This window comes from Apaloderma vittatum, unplaced genomic scaffold (assembly GCF_000703405.1).
Source record: "Apaloderma vittatum isolate BGI_N311 unplaced genomic scaffold, ASM70340v1 scaffold20798, whole genome shotgun sequence".
NCBI lineage: Eukaryota > Metazoa > Chordata > Aves > Trogoniformes > Trogonidae > Apaloderma > Apaloderma vittatum.
The window spans coordinates 1,523-23,758 of NW_009730490.1; the positions used below are offsets into that span (position 1 = coordinate 1,523).

A 22,236-nucleotide genomic window follows, 5' to 3' on the forward strand; every position below is an offset into this window, starting at 1 on the left:
TCTTATATTTACTGTTGTTCTAGGCAAAGTTAAGAATGTGTACCTATTCCCACTTGGAGAAGAGACAACTAAGTTTATTGGTTCAGGGTTTTGCTTAAAGGAGGTTATAACAGTCTAAACAGCTTAATGAGATTCTGGATTTCTTGTTTCTCCCTCCCTGTCTACTCTTCTTCCCCAGTTCCTGTGGGTTATGCACGTGAGCGGAGCATAATTATATACCCTTCTCAAAAGGAATTTGTAGCAGGCTATTAAAATGCGTGACAGGTGATTACGGGACAGGAATGTGCGTGAGAGATTCCAAGGAGAATCCCTTGGTTAGGAATGAGGAGGTGGTGATTTTGGTGCTTGGTATATCACAGTAGAGCCCTAAACTCTGATTTGAATTCTCTTGTACTGAAGATACCTGATATTTTCTTCAAATAGCATGCGATTTCGCAGGGAAAGAAAGATACTGAGTTGTCTGTGAGAGGAATAAGGTTGAGCTGTGGAAAGCAAGATGCATAGGTATGTTTGCGTCTTACTCCATTTATTCCCAAAGCTCTGAAAACTAGGATTTTAATTTCTATGTGCAAATAATGCTTTGGAGTGATACAAACCACACCTAGAACTACATTTAAGAAACACTTGCAGCTAATGTGTTTTGGGTTTTTTTGAGGAATTAATTGTACGGAGTGTACCTGACAGTAGATGGAGGGGCGTTGCTGATGGAGGGGTGCAGAGAGGTTTTCGAGGAACCCAGCTGCCCTTATTCCTAATTGGAGCCATGCTCCCTCCTTTTATAAGGTACCCTTAGAGAGATGAGTAAGAAGAATACTACTAACCAGATGCAGGCAAGAAAAATAGATGGAAGAGGAATCAGCCTGCTTTTTAAGTTTGTTTCCATTAAGGCATTATAAGATATTTTTATAAGCTGATTTTCTGCCCTCCTTTCTCTCTCCCAGTCCTACCTTTATAGGTATGTTCATTTTGTCTGGAAATTCTGTTTCTGACCTAAATCTTCCACTCCTCCTCCTCCTCCATGTTCTTTGAGATACTGTCTTTCAAAACAGTCTTCTTTGTGCCTAGAAATTGTAGAGTGCTTTGAGTATTGAAATTAGGTTCCTGTTAATGCAACTGATTTAAAGGCTTTTCTCAGTAACTCAGCTGCTGCAGGAGAAGCACATTTGGATTTGGTCTTAACAGAATTCCTGAGATAAGTGTTTCTTCGTGTTTTCAGGGGTGTCAGTGTCTTGAGTGTCACCGGACTAGAGAGCTTTACATTCTTGCAAGTAACTCTTCTCCAAATAATTCTTGAAAATATTTGTGCAAGTGCATAGAACTTGGTACATGTGGAAAACATACTATTAAATAGCAAGATAATTTATTAAGGAAGAGAGCCTCGTGTAATGTATGTTCTGAGTATTGATCTGTAGGCAGCATTGCAGAGCAATACTTAGTTGTGAACTAAGTGTAATGCCTTGGCAAATAAATGTTTTATCAGATAAAATTAAGTATATGTAAAACAAACAAAAGATCTATTATGTGATGTCTTAAATTAAGCCAGTAAGTGAAAAAAAAGAAGTTGAGATTGTTGTCAAATTAGTGAGTAGCAGAATTTCTGCTACTGTATTTCCTTTGCTTGTGATCATATATGAGGTTTAGAAGTTGAATCTACTATTTTTTTGCTTGAATCTTAATATTCAATATAGCATTCTGAAGTGTATTAACTTATGCAAGCACTTTCAATTTTATTCTTACAAGGCTTTCCAAAACTAAATAGAAAGTTCTGAGGTCATACCTGTTTTTAGACTTTAGGCTGTTATATTGACCATTAATTGGATGCTAACAATTTATTCTTTGACAGCATTGCAGAAATTCAGAAAGATGTGGAATATCGACTGCCATTCACTGTAAACAACTTGACAATTAATATTAACATGTAAGTAGAGTGAGGTATCTCTATGCTAATCTTGAAAATTAAAATTGCTCTCAAAAAAAAAAGTAGTGATAGAATGTAAATGGCTTCCTTCTCATAACTAATTTCAGGAACAGTGACCTGGATTTGTATTAGTAGTTATAGTGATGTGAGTGAAACTAGTTCTGATACAGATGCTAAGCTGAAAACAAAACTGTTATTTTGCTGTGCTGAGCTTCAAAGGTACCTACGTGTTTCTAGTTGAAAGTAGTAGGAGAAAACACTTGAGGGTTTCTGATGAATTCAAATCCCCTACAACTGAAAATAATAATTTGCCAGTCTGCTGTAACTCATAGCTCTTAGCCCAGTGAAGCTTCTGGATGATAACTTAGGTGGTTTTTTGTAACATTTCCTGTGAATTTACTTTGAGGAGTGCTTTTGCTCTGACATATATTGATGGTATTCTATTTTCAAGAGTTTTTTATTCCTTTAGCCTCATAATTTGCCTGTTATTCTTGCAGGTTGCACTGCATTTTGTATTAGAAAATATTTTTGTTATGCTACAGGGTTTTTTTGTGTCTGTGGACATAATTCCTTCTTTGTTATACTATAATTCTGCCCAGTAAATACTCTCTTTAGTTCCATGGAAGTCTGGTATTCTAATCTGTTTGACCTCTAATTTTGCAACTGAATAATCTCTTTGTGTACTTGGTTCACATATTTTGCACCATAAATCTTCCTGTGGGAAAGTAAATTTGTGTAATTAATAGTATTTTTTCTCTGTGTAAGAAGCCTTCTTATGCAAACTTTATCATGAAGTGTAGCTGTAGTAACAATTATTCCTATATTTGCAGCTTGCTTCCACCTCAGTTTCCTCAGGAAAAACCAGTCATCAGTGTTTTCCCACCTGTGAGACATCATTTAGTGGACAAGCAGGGAGTATATGTGACTGGTCCACTAATAAGTAACGTACGTATAATTTGTGGATTCACATGTGTCTACTGTCAGCAGCATTTTTAATACGTCACACTAGATTATTGCTAATACTTCTGGTGAAGAAGACTAGTACAGATCCTAATCCCTCTCAAACTGTATTTTGAGAAGTCTGAAATAAAAAATTCAGTAGTGTTCAGTATACTTCTTTTTATTCTTTCATTGCTACTGCGTATTCCATGTATCTATAACTAATTTAAGTTTTGATGCCTTATAAAGTTTCTATCACTTTTCTTGCTAATACTAATAGCACAGTTCGTGTGTCTCTAGAGTCTATTCCAAATACAGGAGAAGGATGCTTTAAGAATGTTCTTTCTACTCTAATCCTATTAGAAAGATGTCAAGGTTTTAGCTCTAATATTCAGGATTTTAGTATGCTCTTTGTGTTTTGGGGTTTTTTGTTGTTTTGTCTTGTTTTTTCCTTTTCTCTGCCAACAAAGATGTGATAGTTTTCAGGATGGAGGTTTAGGGGAGGTTGTCACTTTTTTCAGAATGCAATTAATGCTTTTTGTCTCAAATGTTGTTTTTTTTTGTTTGTTTGTTTTTGTTTTCCCAAATGTAACTTGGTAACTAAGGTGGATTTTTTTTTTTTATTGCTCATCAGAAATGTTGTACTTGATTGATTCTCCATTGCTAATGGAATATACAAAATGCTTTTAGTTTGTTTTTAGTTGTGGGTAGCTTGATCACTTTGTTTGGAGCTAACACACTGTCTACATTAGCTGATATGTCTCTGAAGTAGCTTCCAGCACTTCTGTGTGGGTATAATAAATGATTGAGTTCAGCACATTTTAAAACTGTTGGATTCCAGGCATAATTTTAGTTCTGCATAGTGTTTCATTTTTTGTTTTTACCAGTTTACAATGCACTCAGATCTTGGAAAAATTATTCAGAGTTTACTGGATGAGTTTTGGAAGAATCCTCCAGTTCTGGCTCCTAGCTCAACATCATTTCCATAGTAAGTATCTATAAACATGTTGAATGAAACTATGTGTATTAACTTAATTGGTTTCACCTCTTTTTAAAAAATGTATTAGGGAGGGAAGGAGCAGGATTGTTGTAGTGGGTGACATAGATTACCTGCCTTTGCACGATTTCACACTCATGCTTGATGACATGATTGTTTTGAGAAGAAACACTACATTTCATTGGAATTACTGCGGATGTGAGTTTATATGCTTCTATTTTCTTGAAAAAGAATAAACGTTTATGTTATCAGATGAAATTTTGAACTTGCTGTAGATGATAATTGGAGCAGTGTTGTTCTGTTTATGATCTCTCAGGCTTAGAGGCAGTTTGTGTTGCACAACTGTGCAACAGAAGTTGTGCAATTTAAATAATTGTATTAATATGCAAAAGTGGTCTGGGACATTATAGGTATATCAGGGCAACTGTGGTTCTCATGGCTGCTGATGATACTGGGTTTAGATGCAGCTGCAATTGTGAATTTAAAAGAAAGTAATTAATATTATTTAGAAGCAATTATGTGTGTGTTGCCAAAGCTGTTAAGTGCAATACCGTAAATAGGAGCTAATGTACAACACAGATGCATTTCTCAGGAAATTTAGATGGAAACAATTTCAATTTACATTCTCACAAATTTTTGAAAAGTAGTTTTATGATTAAGAGCATGAGTAATAATTTGGCTGCTATACAAGAGTATAGTTTAATGGACTTGGATATTATGTTCTAGTATAAGACAAAGTAGACCTACTAAATTGGAAGTAACTGAGAAGAGAAAATGCACAGTTTATTATGTTAATTTAAAAATTCAATCTTTTATCTTATATATGGTGTAGTAATTATAATTCAAATTATAAGCAATGTGATGTAAACAGGTGGTTGCTCATGGTTCTGGGTTTTTTTTGTTTGTTTGTTGCTAGCCTTTTCAACAAACCAGCTGGAATGCCTCCTTATGCTCCTCAGGGGTTTCCATTTCTTCCTCCATACGCAACTCAAGAAACAAATAGAACAATGACAGCTGTGCCCATCGCTGAATCAGTTTCTTCAAGCTACACTACAGACAAGCCTGCTGCTCCCTCTTATGGCTTGATTGCTGATCTGCCACTACCTGTTCCAACAGCAGAATCAGTGCTTCAGGTCTGTGCTCTCAAATTTGCTGCTTAAGCTGTCAGACTCTGGGTACAAGTTCCTTCAAGGGCACACAGGGCATTGCTGCAAAACTCACGGGAAGAGTGTGAGTGACTGTGCTTCATTGTTTTGTTGGTGCTAGGAAAATGAATTTGGCATTCTGCCTTCGATCAAAAGTTTTTTAGAACAAACTTGAAGTCAGAGCAACGAGTTTGCCTTTCTGAGTTTCAGTGAAACTAGGGTTATGCTAAATATTTTTGAGTGTACTGGGTGTTTTTGGAGCTGCGCTGCCCCACAGTGCAGCTGTGACTGTTTCTCCAGCCATAGAAAATGAGATCCTTTTCTCTAGATGGGATTTCCTGCACAGAACATATCAGGTGAGAGCTATGTGCAGTCTCAAGCCTTTATGTGTGTTTATTTCTTGTTTTCATGCTTAAAATAGCTTCTCTTCATGGATCTTATATGTGTGTACTCACAAACTCCTTCTCACTGATGCACTCTGAAAGGATTTTTTTTTAATGTCCTCCAAAAATTTTATATCTAAATATTTAGTCTTTCATCAAATCCTGTCTTTAGCAAGAAAAGCTTTCCTAATCTTGGAAATGACACTTTTCTGCCTTTGTTGAATTTAAAATTTCTACATTCTGTGAAGACAGACTGGTTTTTAACTTGTCAAAAAACTTTTTTTCCTGAGGGACTATAGCTTTAAAAACCACATGAAAGAGATCAAAATGTCAATCTCTTTCTCTGTTCTCACTTGCCTGAGTTATACTCCTCCTGCATGTTTCCTGGGTCATCCAGCTGTTGTCAGATGGGAGGTATATCAAGTCAAAATTATTTTCCTCAAAAATTGACTTATCTTCTGTGACATGCCACCCCAACCAGCCACCAGTATTTTGTTGTCATGGTTGAGTTGAGGTTCACAGACTTAGTGCTACTGCTTCTTCCTGCTTTTCCTACTTCTCTTGTTCCTGGCAAATACTTGTCTCCAGCTTTAGATTAATCAGGTTAAATATTAGCAAAACTCTCTTCAAAAAATCTACTAAGCATTTCTAAACTTTGGTTTAGGTTGGCCAGAATGGATTTACTTACAAGATGCCTGATGTTCCTGATACATTTCCAGAACTCTCAGAACTAAGGTAAATTTTCAGAAAGTAGCAAAACTTTCCATAGTCATCTGAAGGCAATTACTGCTGGTCTGTATCTGATTTTTGTCAAAAGTCTATACATCATGGTAAGGTTTTTGTAGAAAACTCACCAAATTCTAGTCAGAAAGTAAGCCAGCCTTATATGCAAATGCAGTATTTGTTTAGGCCTTTCTCAACAGTAACAATATGATTCAGCACTAAGAGAAAGAGCATTTATTTTTCTTCTCCTAATTATCAGTGTCCTGTTGTTTTCTGGGACCTTGACAGGGACTTTAATTTATACTAATAGAATAAGTGTTACTTTGGAAGGGGGAAGGGGAACAGGGAAATGGACTTTAGACCGGATCACAAATTACATTCTCTTAAATTTGAAAGAACTGTAGCACTGGATAAACAACGAATCACTTTGTGAACAGCTCAGTGTGTGCGGTGAGGTTGGGTTAGATAAATCCAGTTGGTATATGTGCCGGATGTTCAGTGCAATTCACTTCTACATCTAAATACTTCGTACACATATTACGCAAATATTTGCAGTAAAAGTGTATCTTGTCACAATTAAAAAAAAATTGTTAGTTAATTGTTCCCTGCAATTTGCTTGGATCTAAAGAGACAGCCTCCTAGATCAGTTACCTGGGGCTTGAGTAGCGTATACATTCGCCGTTGACTCTGAAAGGGTCCCAGGAGACTGATTTCTTTCTGATGTCACATCTTTATGGTGGTGTCAGAGTTTAATGATTAAAAACTCTGCCTTTTCAAAAAGGAAAATATTTTTGGCAAGAAGAATTTCTGAGTTGTTTTTTTGTTTCCTTTGACACCTTCCCAAGTTGCCTAATCTAGCTAAATCAGCTGTAAGTTCTAGCAGCATCCTTATTATATAGCAGAAGGTTAGGGGGCTTGGCAAGGGGAGAAGTGTAATTCGTTTAAACAAAACATTCTCATCAAGCTGGGTCCTGCCAAGAAGACTGGATTAAGATTCCAGTCTTAATTAGTAGTTGAGTTAAATCACAACTGGTATTGCAGCTGTTCTGAGTAGCTCTGTTGTGTGTAGGTGGCAGTGTTTTGGTACCTGGGGAGCTGCATGGGTGGCCTTTGTGAGAAGCGACCAGGGGCTGTCCCCACGCCAGGCGCAGCTGGGTTGGCAGCAGACCCACTGCAGGACAGCTGAGTTGCTCCGTGAAGCGGGTGGTGCCTCTGTGAAAACAGGCTTGAAAGAGGGCAAATGCCTGTGAAGAAGTGCAGATTGACGGGAAGGGTGGAAAAGTGTGAGAATCCTGTGAACACCAAGGCTGGAGAAGAAGGGGGAGGAGATGCACCAAGTGCCAGAGCAGATACTCATCTGCAGCCAGTGCAAGTTTTGGAAAAGACCACAGTGAAACAGGTGTCCCTGCATGTAGCCCATGGAGTGCACTATGCTGGAGCAGATATCCTCGCTGCAGTCCGTGAAGGACCCCACATTGGAACAGGTGGATATGCCCTGGTGGAAACTGCAGCCATGGAGAGCCCACACTAGGACAGGCTCTCCTGCCAAGAACTGGAGACCGTGGGGAGGGACCCATGCTGGAGCAGCAGCAAAGGGAGGAGGAAGGAGCAGCAGGGGCAAATGGTTCAGGACTGACTGCAACACCTGCAGTTCCTGTGCTGCTTGGGGCGGGGGGAAGTAGAGGAGTTGGGAGTGAAGGACTGGAGTTGAACCTGGGGAAAAAAGGAGTGAGTTGGTGTAGGTTTTGTCTTTCTTTTTCACCATCTGACCCTTACTGTAGTCAGCAATAAATTAAATTAATTGTTCCCAAGTTGAGCGTATTCTGCCTATGATCATAATTAGTAAGTGATCTCTCTTTTATCTCAACTCACAAGGTTTTTCCCTGTATGCTACTGAGAAGGGAGACTGAAAGAGCAGCTGTGTGGGCATCTGGCAGCTGGCCATGGTCAACCCCTGTAGTAGTATTAAAATTCACTGTAGGGGAAGTAAGGCTTGAAATGAGAGATACTTTTTAACACCTTGCCTTTTAAGCTCACTGCTGCAAATAGTAGAGCCTGCAGTCCAGGAGAAAGGGCAAAAATAAGTGTTGTCTCTCTGTAAAGTGCCAATAAATGCCTCAAACTTTTGGCAGAAATTTGTAACTCTGCATGTCTGCTTTTAGCTTTAAATCTACTTTCTTTCTGTTTGAACATAGTATATCGCAGCTGACCAATATGAATGAGCAAGAGGAAGTGTTACTGGAACAGTTCGTGACTCTGCCACAACTGAAGCAAGTCATTACTGACAGAGATGAGTTAGTGAAAAGCATTGAAGAGCTGGCAAGTAAGATATCAAAACATTAGCGTCTGCGTCTGTGTTCTGCAAACTGGATCCTTTAAAAAAAAGTACTAATGGTGACTTTATTTTACAGAAAAAAACTTGTTGCTGGAGCCTAGTCTTGAGGCAAAAAGACAGACGGTGTTGGATAAAGTGAGTGAACAATAAAATCTTTTTCAGAAATACTAGCTGTAATATTCTGTGTGTTTTCAGGTGTAAAACGTGGGTTTTTTTCTTCTTCCTTACAGTATGAGCAACTCACACAGATGAAAGCAGCCTTTGAAAAAAAGATGCAAAGACAGCATGAACTTAGCGAGGTATTATCTCTGTATCATATTATCCTTTAAGAATACTTAATAAAACTGAAATTTAGATTTGTATCTTAATCCATAAAGGATATTCTTCTGGTTAAACTCCACATTAAATAAATATGGAATACGACTCAGTTTGAAAGCAAAACAGTGTTAAGATTGCTCTACTGGGTTTCTTGGTGGCGATTTTTGGCTTGCTGTTGTTTTTTTTTACATGCTACAATAGAAACAGAGTTGGAAGAAGGGCCTGTGATGAGCATTTAGAGCTCTTCTTAAGTATAACCCTGGGTCAAATCAGTTTCAAGAATAGAATAATTTTTAAAGAGGGATTGTTTAATTAATATTACCCATTTAACATAACGGGCCTGTAAAATCTTACCAGATAAGAAATTATTAAAACCGTTGCTTTAAAAACTTAAATTCTGTGATTCGCTGGGTGTGCTTCTTTGGGCAACATTTTATATGTGCTGTCAAATTTTGCACATTCTAAAGCACAAATAGGGTAAAGTCATTACTTCAGAAAGCAATCTGGGGAAGGAGAATCATTTCCTAGTATGCTTACCAGGTTATGCCTTAGAAGATACAACTTCTTATAACCAGTTTCTCTACTGAAATCTTCATTATTTGCAAGACTTGTCACCTGAATAGAACAGTCCTTCAAAATAGCGTGCACCTGAATTTCAAAATGCCCCAAAAGTAGCAAAACACAACAAGCACAAAGTTATATGAGAACAAACAGAGTCCTAATGCCTCCTTTCTGTGTGTTGTAAGTTGGCTTTAAAGTAGATGGAGGTTGTTGGCATTAAGAAACTTTCTGTTTCTGTAAGAAACCACGTAAGAACAGGACACAATACCCCACTGCTGTTATGTTGCCTTTTAGTTTTTCTAAGGTAGTTGTGCTGATGCAATTTAATGGTGGTTCGGAGGCTGAGAACTGGGGAGTTGCAGCTGGATTTTTTTGCTGTTTTTCCAGATATGCTCTATCTTTATGTATTAGTTTTCACTGTGCACTAACCAGTATTTCCTGTTATCTCTCCTTCAAAGTTCCAGACAAGGTTTTTTACTTGCACTGTGCGTGAATTTTAGTCATCTTCTATTAGAGCAAACTTTCATTATTTTGCACAATATTATTTAAATTCTGATTACATTACAGTTTTACAGTATGTAAGTAAAATATTATTCATAGAGTAGATGAAGGGGCCAGTCCAAGCATCTAAAATTTATAAATATCTTAATTTTGCAGTTCTGGCTCTGTACAGACTCATAATGAAGATGTGAATCACATCCTGATTAACTGCCCAAGAGGAAAAATAATGAAATTATATACAATAAACAGAAATAAGGTTTGAGGTTTATAAGAACAGAATAATGAATATCCTGGTTTAGATTAGCAGCCCATTTACTTCTTGAATAGGTGCTTTTTCCTTTCCCCAGTCATTTCAGGGGTATCTAAAAGCTGAACAGTAAGTGGTTTTTACCTTTTTTATACTTCTCAGGTTCACTACTGTAGACCCTATTTCTTGAAGACACTTGAAACACCAGTTCTACTCAGAAATCATGCACTAAGAACTTGTCAGATTTTTTCTAGAGTGTAGGGTAAAAGTTGAAAAGCTTTATACATATGTGAGTATGATTGTCAGTCAAGACCTAAACTAGCCATACTTTTCTAGTTTAACAAGCTCTAATGTTTATTGGAGGTAAAGCTTCATTGGTCACTGAGGCTTTTTGTAATAATAATGCTCTCTTCACATATTCTATATTTATATAGTCATTTATCTTCTTGGAAATGTAGATTTTGACGAACAACGTAATATTACATAGGAGTTTTTATTTTCTTAGAGTTGCAGTCCAAGTGCTCTGCAAGCCAGACTTAAAGTAGCTGCTCATGAAGCTGAAGAGGAATCTGACACTATTGCAGAAGATTTCTTGGAAGGCAAAACAGAAATAGATGACTTTCTTAGTAGTTTTATGGAAAAGAGAACGGTATGTAATGCACAAGTCATTCTAATCTGAGAGATATACAACACATTGTGAATAAATTTGAGCAGTTCTGTGATACACAATAGTACTTTAGTAAGCAACAACAGAAGAAAAATATATCCCTAAAAGGCTTCAGTTTATTTAGATGTAATCTGCATTCTGAAGGCACATATTTTCAACGCAGAAGTGCAAAGGCCTCCTGCATTAGATCTTAGGCCTGTGTTGTTGCAGGTTTTTTTGTACCTGTAGGATGTAGAAGGAATCTTCCCTCTATAGGGTAGATAGCTACATGGGCAATTTTAAATTTGGTGAGTCAGCATAGAATGTGACATGTTACATTAAGCAACCTTAACATTTAATTAAGCTTCTGAAACTAATTATTCCGTTGATGGTTGTCACACGTAAGTGAAGTTCAGAAACCACTGTTCCTGCTCATGCTGTGACAAGAGCAACTTACTGGATTCCACATTTAAAGGTGCACGACATGGGAAACAATGCTCTTCTCTCCTAAACAATGGAATAATATCAGTATAGACAGTTGTTCAGCCTGAAGCTTAGAAGGGGGGGGTGCTTCACAAGGCTTGCTTTTTTTAAAGAGCCTGCAAAGTAGCTAAATGATTAAAGAGAAACTGTAGTACGTGTTATGAAAAATTCTTTCAGAATTCACTCTTCCTATGTCTTGTTTTGTAGCTTTGCCACTGTAGACGAGCCAAAGAGGAAAAACTTCAACAGGCAATAGCAATGCACAGCCAATTTCATGCTCCGCTATAGGTAAACTACTATTTTAATATTTGTGGAGAACGTTATACAAGTTACCTCATTGTCACACACTTAGAAATTACTACCTGCAAATGGATTTTTTACAATGCTTAGTGTTGTAATAATGCATTCTGTGGAAATCAAGTATTTACTGTATCTGTTGTTAGTTATATTTAAAATATAACTTCTAGAGGAGTTAAAATATCTAATTATAGCAATTTATCTTTACAGACTTCCTGCAGACTACACCTGCCAAGAGGATGAGTGAAAAACCCAGTAAAGCACACTTTTTAATAACTATTATTTGCAAATAAGCATTTCATCTTATATGGTTGTATTTATAGAAGAGATTGTATACAGAGTTGAGATGGTTTTTGTACAAATTAGAATGTCTCTTTATATTCACATTGTACTCAAGAATCCTTCTATTGCAATCTTTGCACTAATTTCTTGTATTTATTGTTGATAGTTATTATATTTAAGTTCCTGCTGCTATACTCCATTCTTCAGAGATTAAATATCTAAACGTGTAATTTTGACTAGCTTTTTACATTTTTATAAAAACATAATCATAACTTTTGTATTTTGAACTTTAAACATGGATTTGACTTGATCTATGGAAGAGTTTGAGATAAGTGGGGATAGGACTTTGGAAACTGAAGAAGTTCATAATTTGAGATTGTCAGTGGATTCACAAGCTGTCTTTTCTTGAAGCCAAAATGCTTAAGAAGAAGATTTTTTTACTTTTAAGTAATAATACAAAACTAAGTATAGCCTGTATTGTGTTTTGGATAAGTAGATTTGGATTAAGCAAAGGATGTGTTGCAACAAATTTTATTGGAATCAAACTTGAGTAAATGATGTCTGCGTAGATTGAGTATGTGGCCCAGTAGTACAGATGCACTTGATTTGAGGAGTGGCCTCGTACCTACTGCTGTAATTAAACACAATCTTCATCTAACAATTTCATTTCATATTTGTTTTTACTTAAAGAAAAATAATCAGGTCACCTCCCAGTTTCTGTTTTATGCAGTATGAATATGTTCATCATGTGAGGAACTCAAAAGCACTTCACAAAAACTAATTCTAAAGTTATTTTTTTTTCCTAATTTTAAGGAACAAAGAAATTAATTTGTCTGGAGTCACATAGTGTGTTACACTAACGCCAGTGCTAGAATTTGGAAGTGAGACTTAATTTTGCTCTCTAGTCACTGAATCTTTCCTCTGGTGAGCTGACTTGTTTTAGGACAAGGATATATCTGGTTAGAATCAATAGGACCAAGTGCAGTATTCTATAGGAGAAAAATACAACCCCTAAATACATGCATGTATGTTCTCTCTTGCTCTTGCAAAAAGACACTTTCTTAACCTTGTCAGTGCATTGGGTTTTCATGGAGACAGTCAAGTCCCGGAGCAGAATGAATTGCACAGTTCTGAGAGATAAATAAGATAAAGCACTGATTAAGTAATGTATGAGGAGTCCTGCTTCTTTCTTGGCAGGAAGCAGTCTGGAGATAAACCTCTTAGCCAAGACACTGCCACTGTGTTACTTAGATAGGGTCACAGAACATCAGATTCAAGTCTCAAACTAAAGCACGTCGCTCCAAGTGAGTACTTCTCTGTTATTGCTAATCTTCAGTCAGTCCTAATCTCAGTGCTTTTCTAGCAAAATGCAATAAAGAGTTGATGAAAAGTGAGTAAATTTGGAGTTACAGAAGTCGCTTTACTGCAAGAAGTATGCTCCACAGGCTAGTGAATTTTCGAATGGGTCTTTAGTCTCAGCCCTGTCATACTTTACTGTGGTTGTCTGTCTAAAGGTACTGCCTTTCAGGGTGAGTAAACTATTCGCTGGTATATGATGGGATTTTCTTTGTAAAGCTGGTCGAAATCCTGAAATTAGATGTCCCAAGAAAATAGAACTATGGTCCAAATCAAAGAAGATACTAAGGTGCCTGAAAAAATAAAACAAGTTGTTAAGTGCCATGGTTAAGCAATGATTTTAGAGTATCTTCTTCCAAAAGAACATTTGTACTGTCTGCACATAATACTGTTTGTATACTGACATAGCACTTCTGCTAATATGCTAACTAAAGTCCTAATTAAAAATGATAATGCATAGATTTCCAAGTGGTTCTGGACTTGGGTCTCTGAGTAGTGTGAATTCTGCAGCTCTGGAGAAGAAGCATATTTAAGTCAGCCGTGTTACCTTCTTCACCGATTCCATCTCTTTTTGTGCTGAGTGTACAAGCTATTTTGGTTTTTTTTCTGAGTATCTAGCTAACCATCTTAAAGACACACAGTTCTACACAGGGATGGTTTTTTGTTGTTTTAAGCAGAGAAGTGAACAGATGGCCCAACACTTGGTGCTCTTCCTGAATTGGGCTGGTTATCTTGATACATTTTATAATGGTGTGGAATGACAAACTTCTGTCCTCATCTGCCTCCACCTGTTGGATATTATGTTGTGTTTTAAGGTGCTCTACTGTGACTGGACTCTCTAGGCAGGTCACCTTCAGGGGATTTGCTTCCCAAACTAGTACAAGTTCTCAACATTTCAGCTTTTCCTCTTTTGTTACTTTTGTGAGCAAATTTGCAAATTCAGGACTTCTCTGTGGAGTCCCCCTGATGGTGGTGGAGGAGAGTGTAGAAGAAAATATCATTGTTTAAGGCAAGTTCTTAGTACAATATTTCTTGTTCAAGAGTTTGAAATTTAAGGTCTTGTCTTTTCTCCCTTGCTATTCTCTCTCTCATATCATTGTTTCTATAAGGGTTTTGCCCCTTATTTTTTAGCTCCTTCTGCAGTCACAAACACATCTAGAAAAGAAGCACAGAAGTTTCTGTATGCAACAGCAGTGTACTGAGCTAGCTACAGGTATCCCATCACATGCAGGAGTGGCCAGCCTGCCTCTGGCCTTTAAAGGACAGCCAGCCTGCTGCTGTTTTGTTTCAGGGGTTTTTTTTAAATTTTCTTCTAGTCCTACACTGGTTGTGCCAATTAAACTTTTTTTCTTATAGGTAATCTTCATACTTTCATCAGAAGACTTAGTAGAACACTGTTAACACTCTGTCAGAGTTAGGTTTTTTGGCTTCTAGCACGCTGGTTAAGCACTGTTAAGTGCATCCCTTACCTTATTTTGCCGAAATGTGGTGTATAGGTGTAAATCTAGCTTTAAACAATTTCCTATGAAGTGTAAGAGAATGGCAGCTGCTTTTAGTTTCATATTCTAAAATATTTTGAAATGTGTCAAGTGAACTCTTAAGCAATCTGGAATAACAGGCTACATATAGTCACTTGTGTCTGGAGAGCCTTGCACTCTCATGCTCTTGCTGAGATGTTCTGCCAAGTGGAAAAGTGAAATAAATGAGTGAGAAGTACAAGAGTAAGGAGGTGGCTTGTTTCTCGTGTTTCAGTAGTTCAGGGTGCGGGTGAAGGTGCATTCTGTATCGTAAATTTTAATTGATTTTGGGTTTTGCTCAATTTTCGTGTCTGATCTTACTGTTAAATATTTTCTGTATCTGAGTTTAGGCCTCTTGTTCCAACTTGAGTGAGTTCCAACTTAAATCCAGAACTGAATTCTCCATATAGCAATTGTAGCTGTTGCTATTGCAGACCAGAGAAATTTTAAAAATACAACTCTGAAATCAAGAAAGTTTCATTTTAGGGTGATCTTGTGTACAGCTGGGGTTATTGGGACCTTCTGCTGGGGCTTCTAGAACAGTGTTTTCACAGATTTCAGTGTATTTGACATGGCAGCCTTTCTGAAGTCAGGAATTGTTGGGTATGTATAGCTATGCTAGCCACCTTTACACATAAGAGACTATAATAAAGTTAGTTCTAAGCAGTATCTGATGATCCTCTATAGTTCTGTTGTTTGCTCTGTATGTTTTCCTGCAGCTTTGCCACTCTGGACCTTTACCACGTGTGGAAGTTAGAAATCTTTCAAAGACTAGGATAAGTATTTCTAAAAGAGATATTTAAGAGACATTCAGGTAAAAGTGAAATAAAACTCTGGCAACAAAATCAAGTCAGTTATCACAGTCTTATTGTATACATTATTCTGAACAGTAAATACTGTAATGCATTAAATTTACAAATAAAGGCTTTGGGATTTTTAATATGTCTTTTAATTGTCTAACTTATGGATAGAATTGAGCACCGCAGGACTTCTTGGGTGGATACAGAATTGTGTTGGAAACAGATGTACTAAGCTGCTCAAAGACAAACTTTTAATCTGTGTAGTGATTTGAGCTTTTCCTGTTTAATCCTTTCAACAGCAGTAATTCTTGGAGCCGCCTTCACAAAATTAGGCTTTGAAAACCCATATTCCATCTCTGGCTGATGCTTTTGTCAATGCCTTGTTTTGGTCAGATACCTGTAGTAAGCTTCAAAGCAAGCTTGTGTATCAATAATAAGGGAATACCGCAACATAAAGGTGTTCTTTTGTCTTCAGAAACAAAATAAATTAATCTAAATAACCTTGGCAAGCAGCAGCCTTAAAGATGAGTCCTTACTTGATTTCAGTCACGTTTCTGGTGGACCTGTAAGGTTTCATTAGCTTCTTTCCAGAATGATTTATATTAAAAAGACCACTAAATTTTATTTTAAGATTTAACATGATTTGGTTTGCTGATTCCAGGTGCTTTGCTGGCAATTTAAAAAATATATAAGTAAGTGAATGCTTATTTTACCTTTCCTTCTCATCAACCCACTCTTCAGCAATGTTTCTGTCCTCTCTGAATTCAAGGTTTGCAGTATGATTTGCCCTAATCTTTGGTTTTTCGCTAGCCTTAGTACTGTGATAAGTTGACCTACTCTTAACTTATCCCACCACATGTTCCTTCCTTCCCAAATGAATCGTCCATGACTTACCTGTTCTTGGAGGATTTTTCATTCACTGGAGTGTTCATCTATCCCTGCAGTGCAGCACATGAGGGTGAGCAGCCAACCAAAAGCTACAGTTGACCTTGTGCAGAAGCAGCCCATTGCCTCAGTTACGATGTTTATGATAAACTTGGGGAGTCCTGTGTACAGACTGGGGCAGTGTCCACATAAAAGCCTCAAGTTAACTGGCCAATAGTGATGAAATGCCTGTCTTCATCACAAAGGCTACCTCTTTGTTGTTGCTGGATTTTAATCGTTAGTTTGTGTCATCACACATCTTTCAAGCTGTGTAAACTGATGCTCTGACTTGCCCCCATCTTCAAAGAATGTGATTCCCTGCCTTACTTCTAATTTTACAAAGAGCTTTCCTCACCTGCCTTCCTCTTCCTACTTACTTTTTCTCTCCTTACTTTCAAAGATATCCTACAGTCTGAGTTGTGCCTTCTAACTTTTTATTTCCGAGCTTTTTGGAATCCATTCCCAGTTTACTAGCTATGTCTTGTGAAGAGCTACCAGTTAAAAGCAGCTAGCGAATATTTTCTTTCTGTTCTTTAGATGGTGATCTCTCATAGAGAAAATTTTGACTGTTTGATCCTATTCCTTTCAATGCCCTTTAAATGCACATTTTCATACTAAAAACCAGCCTGAAACTAGTGAGGCTAAAATTACACCACAGAAATCTAATGCTCTTCTAATCCTTTCTTTCCAGCAGTTTGGTTATGTTCATGTGTGTCCTGTTTCAAATTACAGTGAGCTTATGCCAAATCCGCAAGCATTTGCATCCCAGGGGAGATCACCCAAAGGCTACTAGAAATCAATGTAGTTCATAGGATGTTTTTCCTCATCCTTTTTTTCCACATTCCTTGGAAGAAAAAAAAAATTAAACAGAGGTGTAACTTGCTCCCATATAATTAACTCAGCTGACAAGAGCCTCAGTTTTCTAGTTATCCACTGTAGATTCCTACACAGCTTAAACTATTGTATATTGAGGTAGGGATCCCTTGATCTCAGTGACAAAGTGACTCTGAAGTAAATCAAGAACTATGACAAAAATTGGGAAGGCAAACCTTCGTTTCATTCGCTGGTGTGAAATAACGTAACACCAGAAGGCCTAAATGTTTATTTGAAAGTGTTTCTCAGCAGGCTAATAACGCCATAAATACAGAAGTTACAATGAAAACAGTAGTAGCTAATGCAAAATTCCAAAGACTGAAAGACAACATCACAGAGGGCTGCTAAGTAAATGCTTAATATAAAATATGAATATGTTAATATTTTAGTTGTAAAGCTAGTTACAAGGAGTTGCATAAGCGATGTGAAGACAGTGCTTTGAATTTGCATATGTTGCTGTTCTGCATTTATTTCTAGACATGTCTAGTAGGACACAATACCACCATACACAGTTTTACATTTTACAGGTAATATTGCCCATTTTCAAACTCATTTTTAGGCAGAATATTTTTGTGTTTTATTTTCATTGATCACTTTGCAGCATGTTTCTTTACTTTGAGAAAAGCCATTCAAAATCTTTCATGCCTTGAATTTTACAGGCTATGTTCAAAATATGAAACATTTTTAAAAGTGCAATTAAAATCAGAGCTTTCATGTATTAAAAGTTCATAAAGATTAAAAACCAGAAGGCTAGATGCTCAACAGAGTATAAATTATAGCTGTATTTATTTTAACTAAGCTACAGTGATTTATCAAATTGAGGATCTGACCTTTCCAGTATAACATTAAGCCTTACTGTTAGGGACTGAGTTATTTGTTCAAAGACAGCAGCTCCCTTAAGAGGATATTAGTAATACTGAAGTTTATGTACTCCTTTTGAATAGTACAAGTTCATAGACCAGAGTGAAAAGCCATGCCATAAAAGCAGACTGAATAATAAAATCTGGAGGTTCTACATTGAGGTATATTTATATAATTTAATTCTGCCTTTAAGTCTGTATTTGAAGAAGTAATATGAAATGCAGTCACAGTAAACTCACATTAATACCGTTTTGCTTTAGGAGCGTTCAATACCACATTGTCTCCAAGCAGGTAAGAGCAGCCGTATGAATTATATTTGTAACTGCTTGCTTTAATTCAAAAAATAAAAACAAATGAAATTGGAAGAATTACAACCTGATATGGAAGCCTTTTTAGCAAGTTTCAAGACATTGCAAATGTAAACATTTTTCACTGGTTTACTTCTGCACCTATGATTATGAAAGCTATTACTCTTAAAAACTATGAAAATTATTAAACCAGATTATTCTTTCTGTTGTGGTGAATCAGTCTTTTTCAGCAATTAGCAAATACTAAAAGGAAATCTTTGTGCGAGGATTAAAAAAACACCTTGGTTGTGGTTACTTTGTTTTGAACAATCAAATCTGGAAGAAATATTCTTTATAGCAGTTCCTTCATGGGCATAACCTTGCTTTAATTCTGCATTTGGACTAACGCTTTCACAGTAATTTGTGTAAGTGATTTTGGATTTCCTATTTTCTCTACTATATATGTACCTCACACACAAACATTTTCAAGTTGGAGTCAAAATAGACTGGAGTATTTGGGAGTTTATTACCTTTAAAATTTTAGCTTTATATCTTACATAGGCGGTTTGGAACAAGGGTAAGATGTAAACCACCAAGCTCGAGAACAAAACGTAAAGAAACTAAAGTATACTGCCTAAAGCACCTTTCATTATAAAGGGGTGCTTTACCACAAAGGCTATGCAGGTATTGTTACATTCCTTGAAGTTTTGCTCACAGAAACCACTGAACTTTCAACTTGGATTGAGACTTGAGTACAAATGGGATGCATTCACGTGCAACAGCAGCAGTTGCTTACTAAAGTATGTTTTTGCAGGATCAAAACTTCATTTGTCCCCAGGCAAGCATCTCCTTTTGGTAGTTTTACTTTGCTGTAAAGGATTCTAGTAGGACAATATGCAAAATAATTGTTGGAATTCAAAACATAACACTTCCCATGGAAAAAAAAAAGTGAAGAATATACATAATGTGTCTAAAGGGAAGAGCTCTACAAAAATAAGTTTTGGCTGAGTCACCAGTAAATCTTCACACTAATGAATCTTCAACCTTGCCCCTATGTGTAAGAGAGTACTTTGGAATTTCACGTCTTTGGAGAAGACCTACTATTTTATACAATAAATATGGAAATGTACAAAATAAGGAATAAATATGTACAGCATTGATAAAGCAGATACAATTTTGGCTTAACGGCTTATAATGGCAGATATTACCTTTTTTCAGCATTACGTCTTAAAACTAATAATGGCTTGTTCTGCTTAGATCTTTACTTACACAATTGCACAGTTCCCTTTCTTTGGATTATTTCTGTAGGCCACAGACCGCTCCCATTCTTTATCCAATGAGATGATGTCATTTCAGACAGTAAAGACTCAACTCCGTCTGGGTCCTTGCTGCTGTGAAGGTATCTCAGACTGCCAGAAACACAGCCTCATCCGAATCCTTGCCACTGTCTTCACTGGGAAAGCAGCCACCCCCGCTTGGGGACCTACAGCTCAAGTCCTCCACACCAGACTCCTGATCGCTGTTAGCCGAGAGGTCGGGGTCAGAGCTTTTCAGATTGTCCTGTGTCAAAATCAGGGCTGAATCTTCTTCATCCCCTTGTGAAGGGCTCCGGGATGGGAACGATTTCAGATCGTTGCTGTAGTCCTGGGGAGTGTTAGCTAAGCTGTTGTTGGAAGTAGAAAGCCCCAGCTGTTTGCGTTGGTCTTGTTGCTTACTCTGGATTTTATTATCGTTTAATTGTGACTTCTGAAGATTTGCCAGTCTCTGAAATAAAGCAAACAGTATATAGCACATGGGCATATTCAGGGCCCAGTAATTCTCTTACTAGCCTTTTATTAAAAAAAAAAAAAAAAAAAAGGAAAAAAAAAAGAAAGGAAACCAAAATCAGAAATCAGAGCCCAGCTCAGTTGGCGCCCTTTAAAACTGCATTTATGCAGTATGAGAAGACGCAATTTATCACAAACCAATGCTGAATTACAGCATCCTTCTGAGTTACCGAAGGATATAAAATTCTTTCAGGAGCAGCACTTGTGCACCAACTCAGGAGAAATTTTATCCCAAAAGAAAAAAAAGCCCACTGTTGTGTCTTAAGTGCAAAACATTGGCAGCAATTTGTGTGAGAACAAAGATGAACGGCTGAACATCCTCGTGCTGGAAGAGGATGTAGCACGTAAGGGACTCCACAGTGTATGGAGCCGAGTTTCATTTACCATCCATTTAGTCCGGGACATCGAGACCAAGTGTTTCTTACCTCTCCTAAGACCTCCAGCTCTTCTTCCAGCTGCTGAGTTTCTTCCTTCACTGCCATCAGATAATCAGTAACCGACTGTCGAGGATGCAGCCCCTTTTCAAAGCGGTTGTACATACCACTCCAGAACCTGGAATTGAGGAATTTTTCTCATTTGGTGAGCTGACCTCAGAAGACTTAAAATACAAACGTTTTTTTCTTTTTTTGTTTCCCCAGACACGTGTTGTCCTAAATGATCCATTCATGGATTTTATTTATCATTAGAGTGCATACACATAAATTCACTGAGTATTTGGTAAGATTTATGGTTCATTTGCATTGACTCTGCCCTGAAGATACAACTCTGTGGACACACATAGTTCTGCAATACACGATTCTGCCATGCAGTTCTGATACACAATAGAAAGGTGAACATATCTTTGTCTTGGACCACATAGCTGAGGGTGGTTGTCTGAACACAAATGCATGCTCTATTTTTTTCTTGTTCTGTGCTGTGGGCTTTACAGCAATGGTACCTACAAAGTAGTTTTTCATAATCCTAGTTCTCAACTGGTTTAAGTTCCCATGAAATCAACTTTAAAATTCTGTATGCTTGTTTTCATCTGGGGCAGGGTATGAGGTGCAGCTAGCTAGCAAGACTTTTTTCCCCTGTAAAGAAGAATTAAAAATCAGAAGTTAAAACTGGCATGGTGTCTCGTTCTCTTAAAATTTAAACTGACATTTGAAAGTGGCCTACAGAAGTTGCATGAAGCAGTCTATAATGGGCAAGTTCTCTTCCTGTTCTACAGAATTATTTGATGAACCTTTAGTGAAAACAGCTGAGTTGATTATTTTTTCATGTTCAGGACAAGAGGACTTGAACTGTAAGCCCACAGCTTACTCTAGCACCCCTCCTGTCTTCTGCCCTCCAGGCATTACAACGGCCACGGCCAGACTCTGAGTATGTAACTAGTTCACCAGACAGGTTAAGTAACCGAGAGACCTGCCCTCAGCTGCAGCTGACCAGCCGACAGATATTTTTAGAGCACGTGCATCCTCCTTAGTGCTTGATTATTCCTACCCTGATAGTATCCTATTTAAGTCACATCCCCCCCGGAACTTTAGCTCATGCTTGGAAATCTTTATGCACCCAAGTAATTGCATTAAAAACAACAGGATTATTCATCCAATGGAGGATCTGCAGTATCAGTACTTCTTTTATACATCCTGCTATCTTAAAGAATATGATTAATGACTATTTTTAAGTTGTTTAAGAGTGGATGTGACCTGAAATGATAGATGTGAAGGAATTCAATTTGCCATTTAGGATATTTATTGACTTTTTAACAGGTACTTTTACTTGTAACCAGGAAACAAACTGACCAGTTTTACTTAAATCACATTTTCCATTAATTTCTATTCAAGTTCTCTTTAAGTTTGTTAAGCCTAATGGCAAAGTTAATTACTCAAGCTGGAATGTCAATAGCAACATTTCTAAAATTATGATATTTTGTTACATTTTGAAAAAAAACTCAAGTATCAAGTAAAAGAAACCGTATACTTGGAGGTAGATACTTCGAGGTGTATGTACATGGGGAAAATCTGCTTTTTGATTT

General features: G+C 37.2%; 2 protein-coding genes across 2 annotated transcripts in view; one reads left to right on the top strand and one right to left on the bottom strand.

Annotated features, from left to right (window-relative positions):
• Window positions 1–1,248: 1,248 nt before the first annotated feature.
• Window positions 1,249–11,484, top strand: VPS37A (vacuolar protein sorting 37 homolog A (S. cerevisiae); the record flags this gene model as incomplete). Its single annotated transcript, XM_009874838.1, has 11 exons — window positions 1,249–1,268; window positions 1,844–1,918; window positions 2,749–2,863; window positions 3,745–3,845; window positions 4,771–4,987; window positions 6,047–6,117; window positions 8,301–8,428; window positions 8,517–8,575; window positions 8,671–8,739; window positions 10,573–10,716; window positions 11,404–11,484. Coding segments are annotated over 11 exons (1,080 nt in total), but the record flags the coding sequence as incomplete, so codon positions are not given.
• Window positions 11,485–19,797: 8,313 nt separating this feature from the next.
• MTMR7 (myotubularin related protein 7) overlaps window positions 19,798–22,236 on the bottom strand; it is a gene marked incomplete at its 5' end in the record, with an annotated part of 28,450 nt that continues 26,011 nt past the window's right edge. The window contains 2 exons of the mRNA XM_009874839.1: window positions 19,798–20,157; window positions 20,645–20,771. Coding sequence (XP_009873141.1) covers window positions 19,798–20,157; window positions 20,645–20,771 — 487 coding nt within the window. The remainder of the gene's footprint in view (window positions 20,158–20,644; window positions 20,772–22,236) is intronic.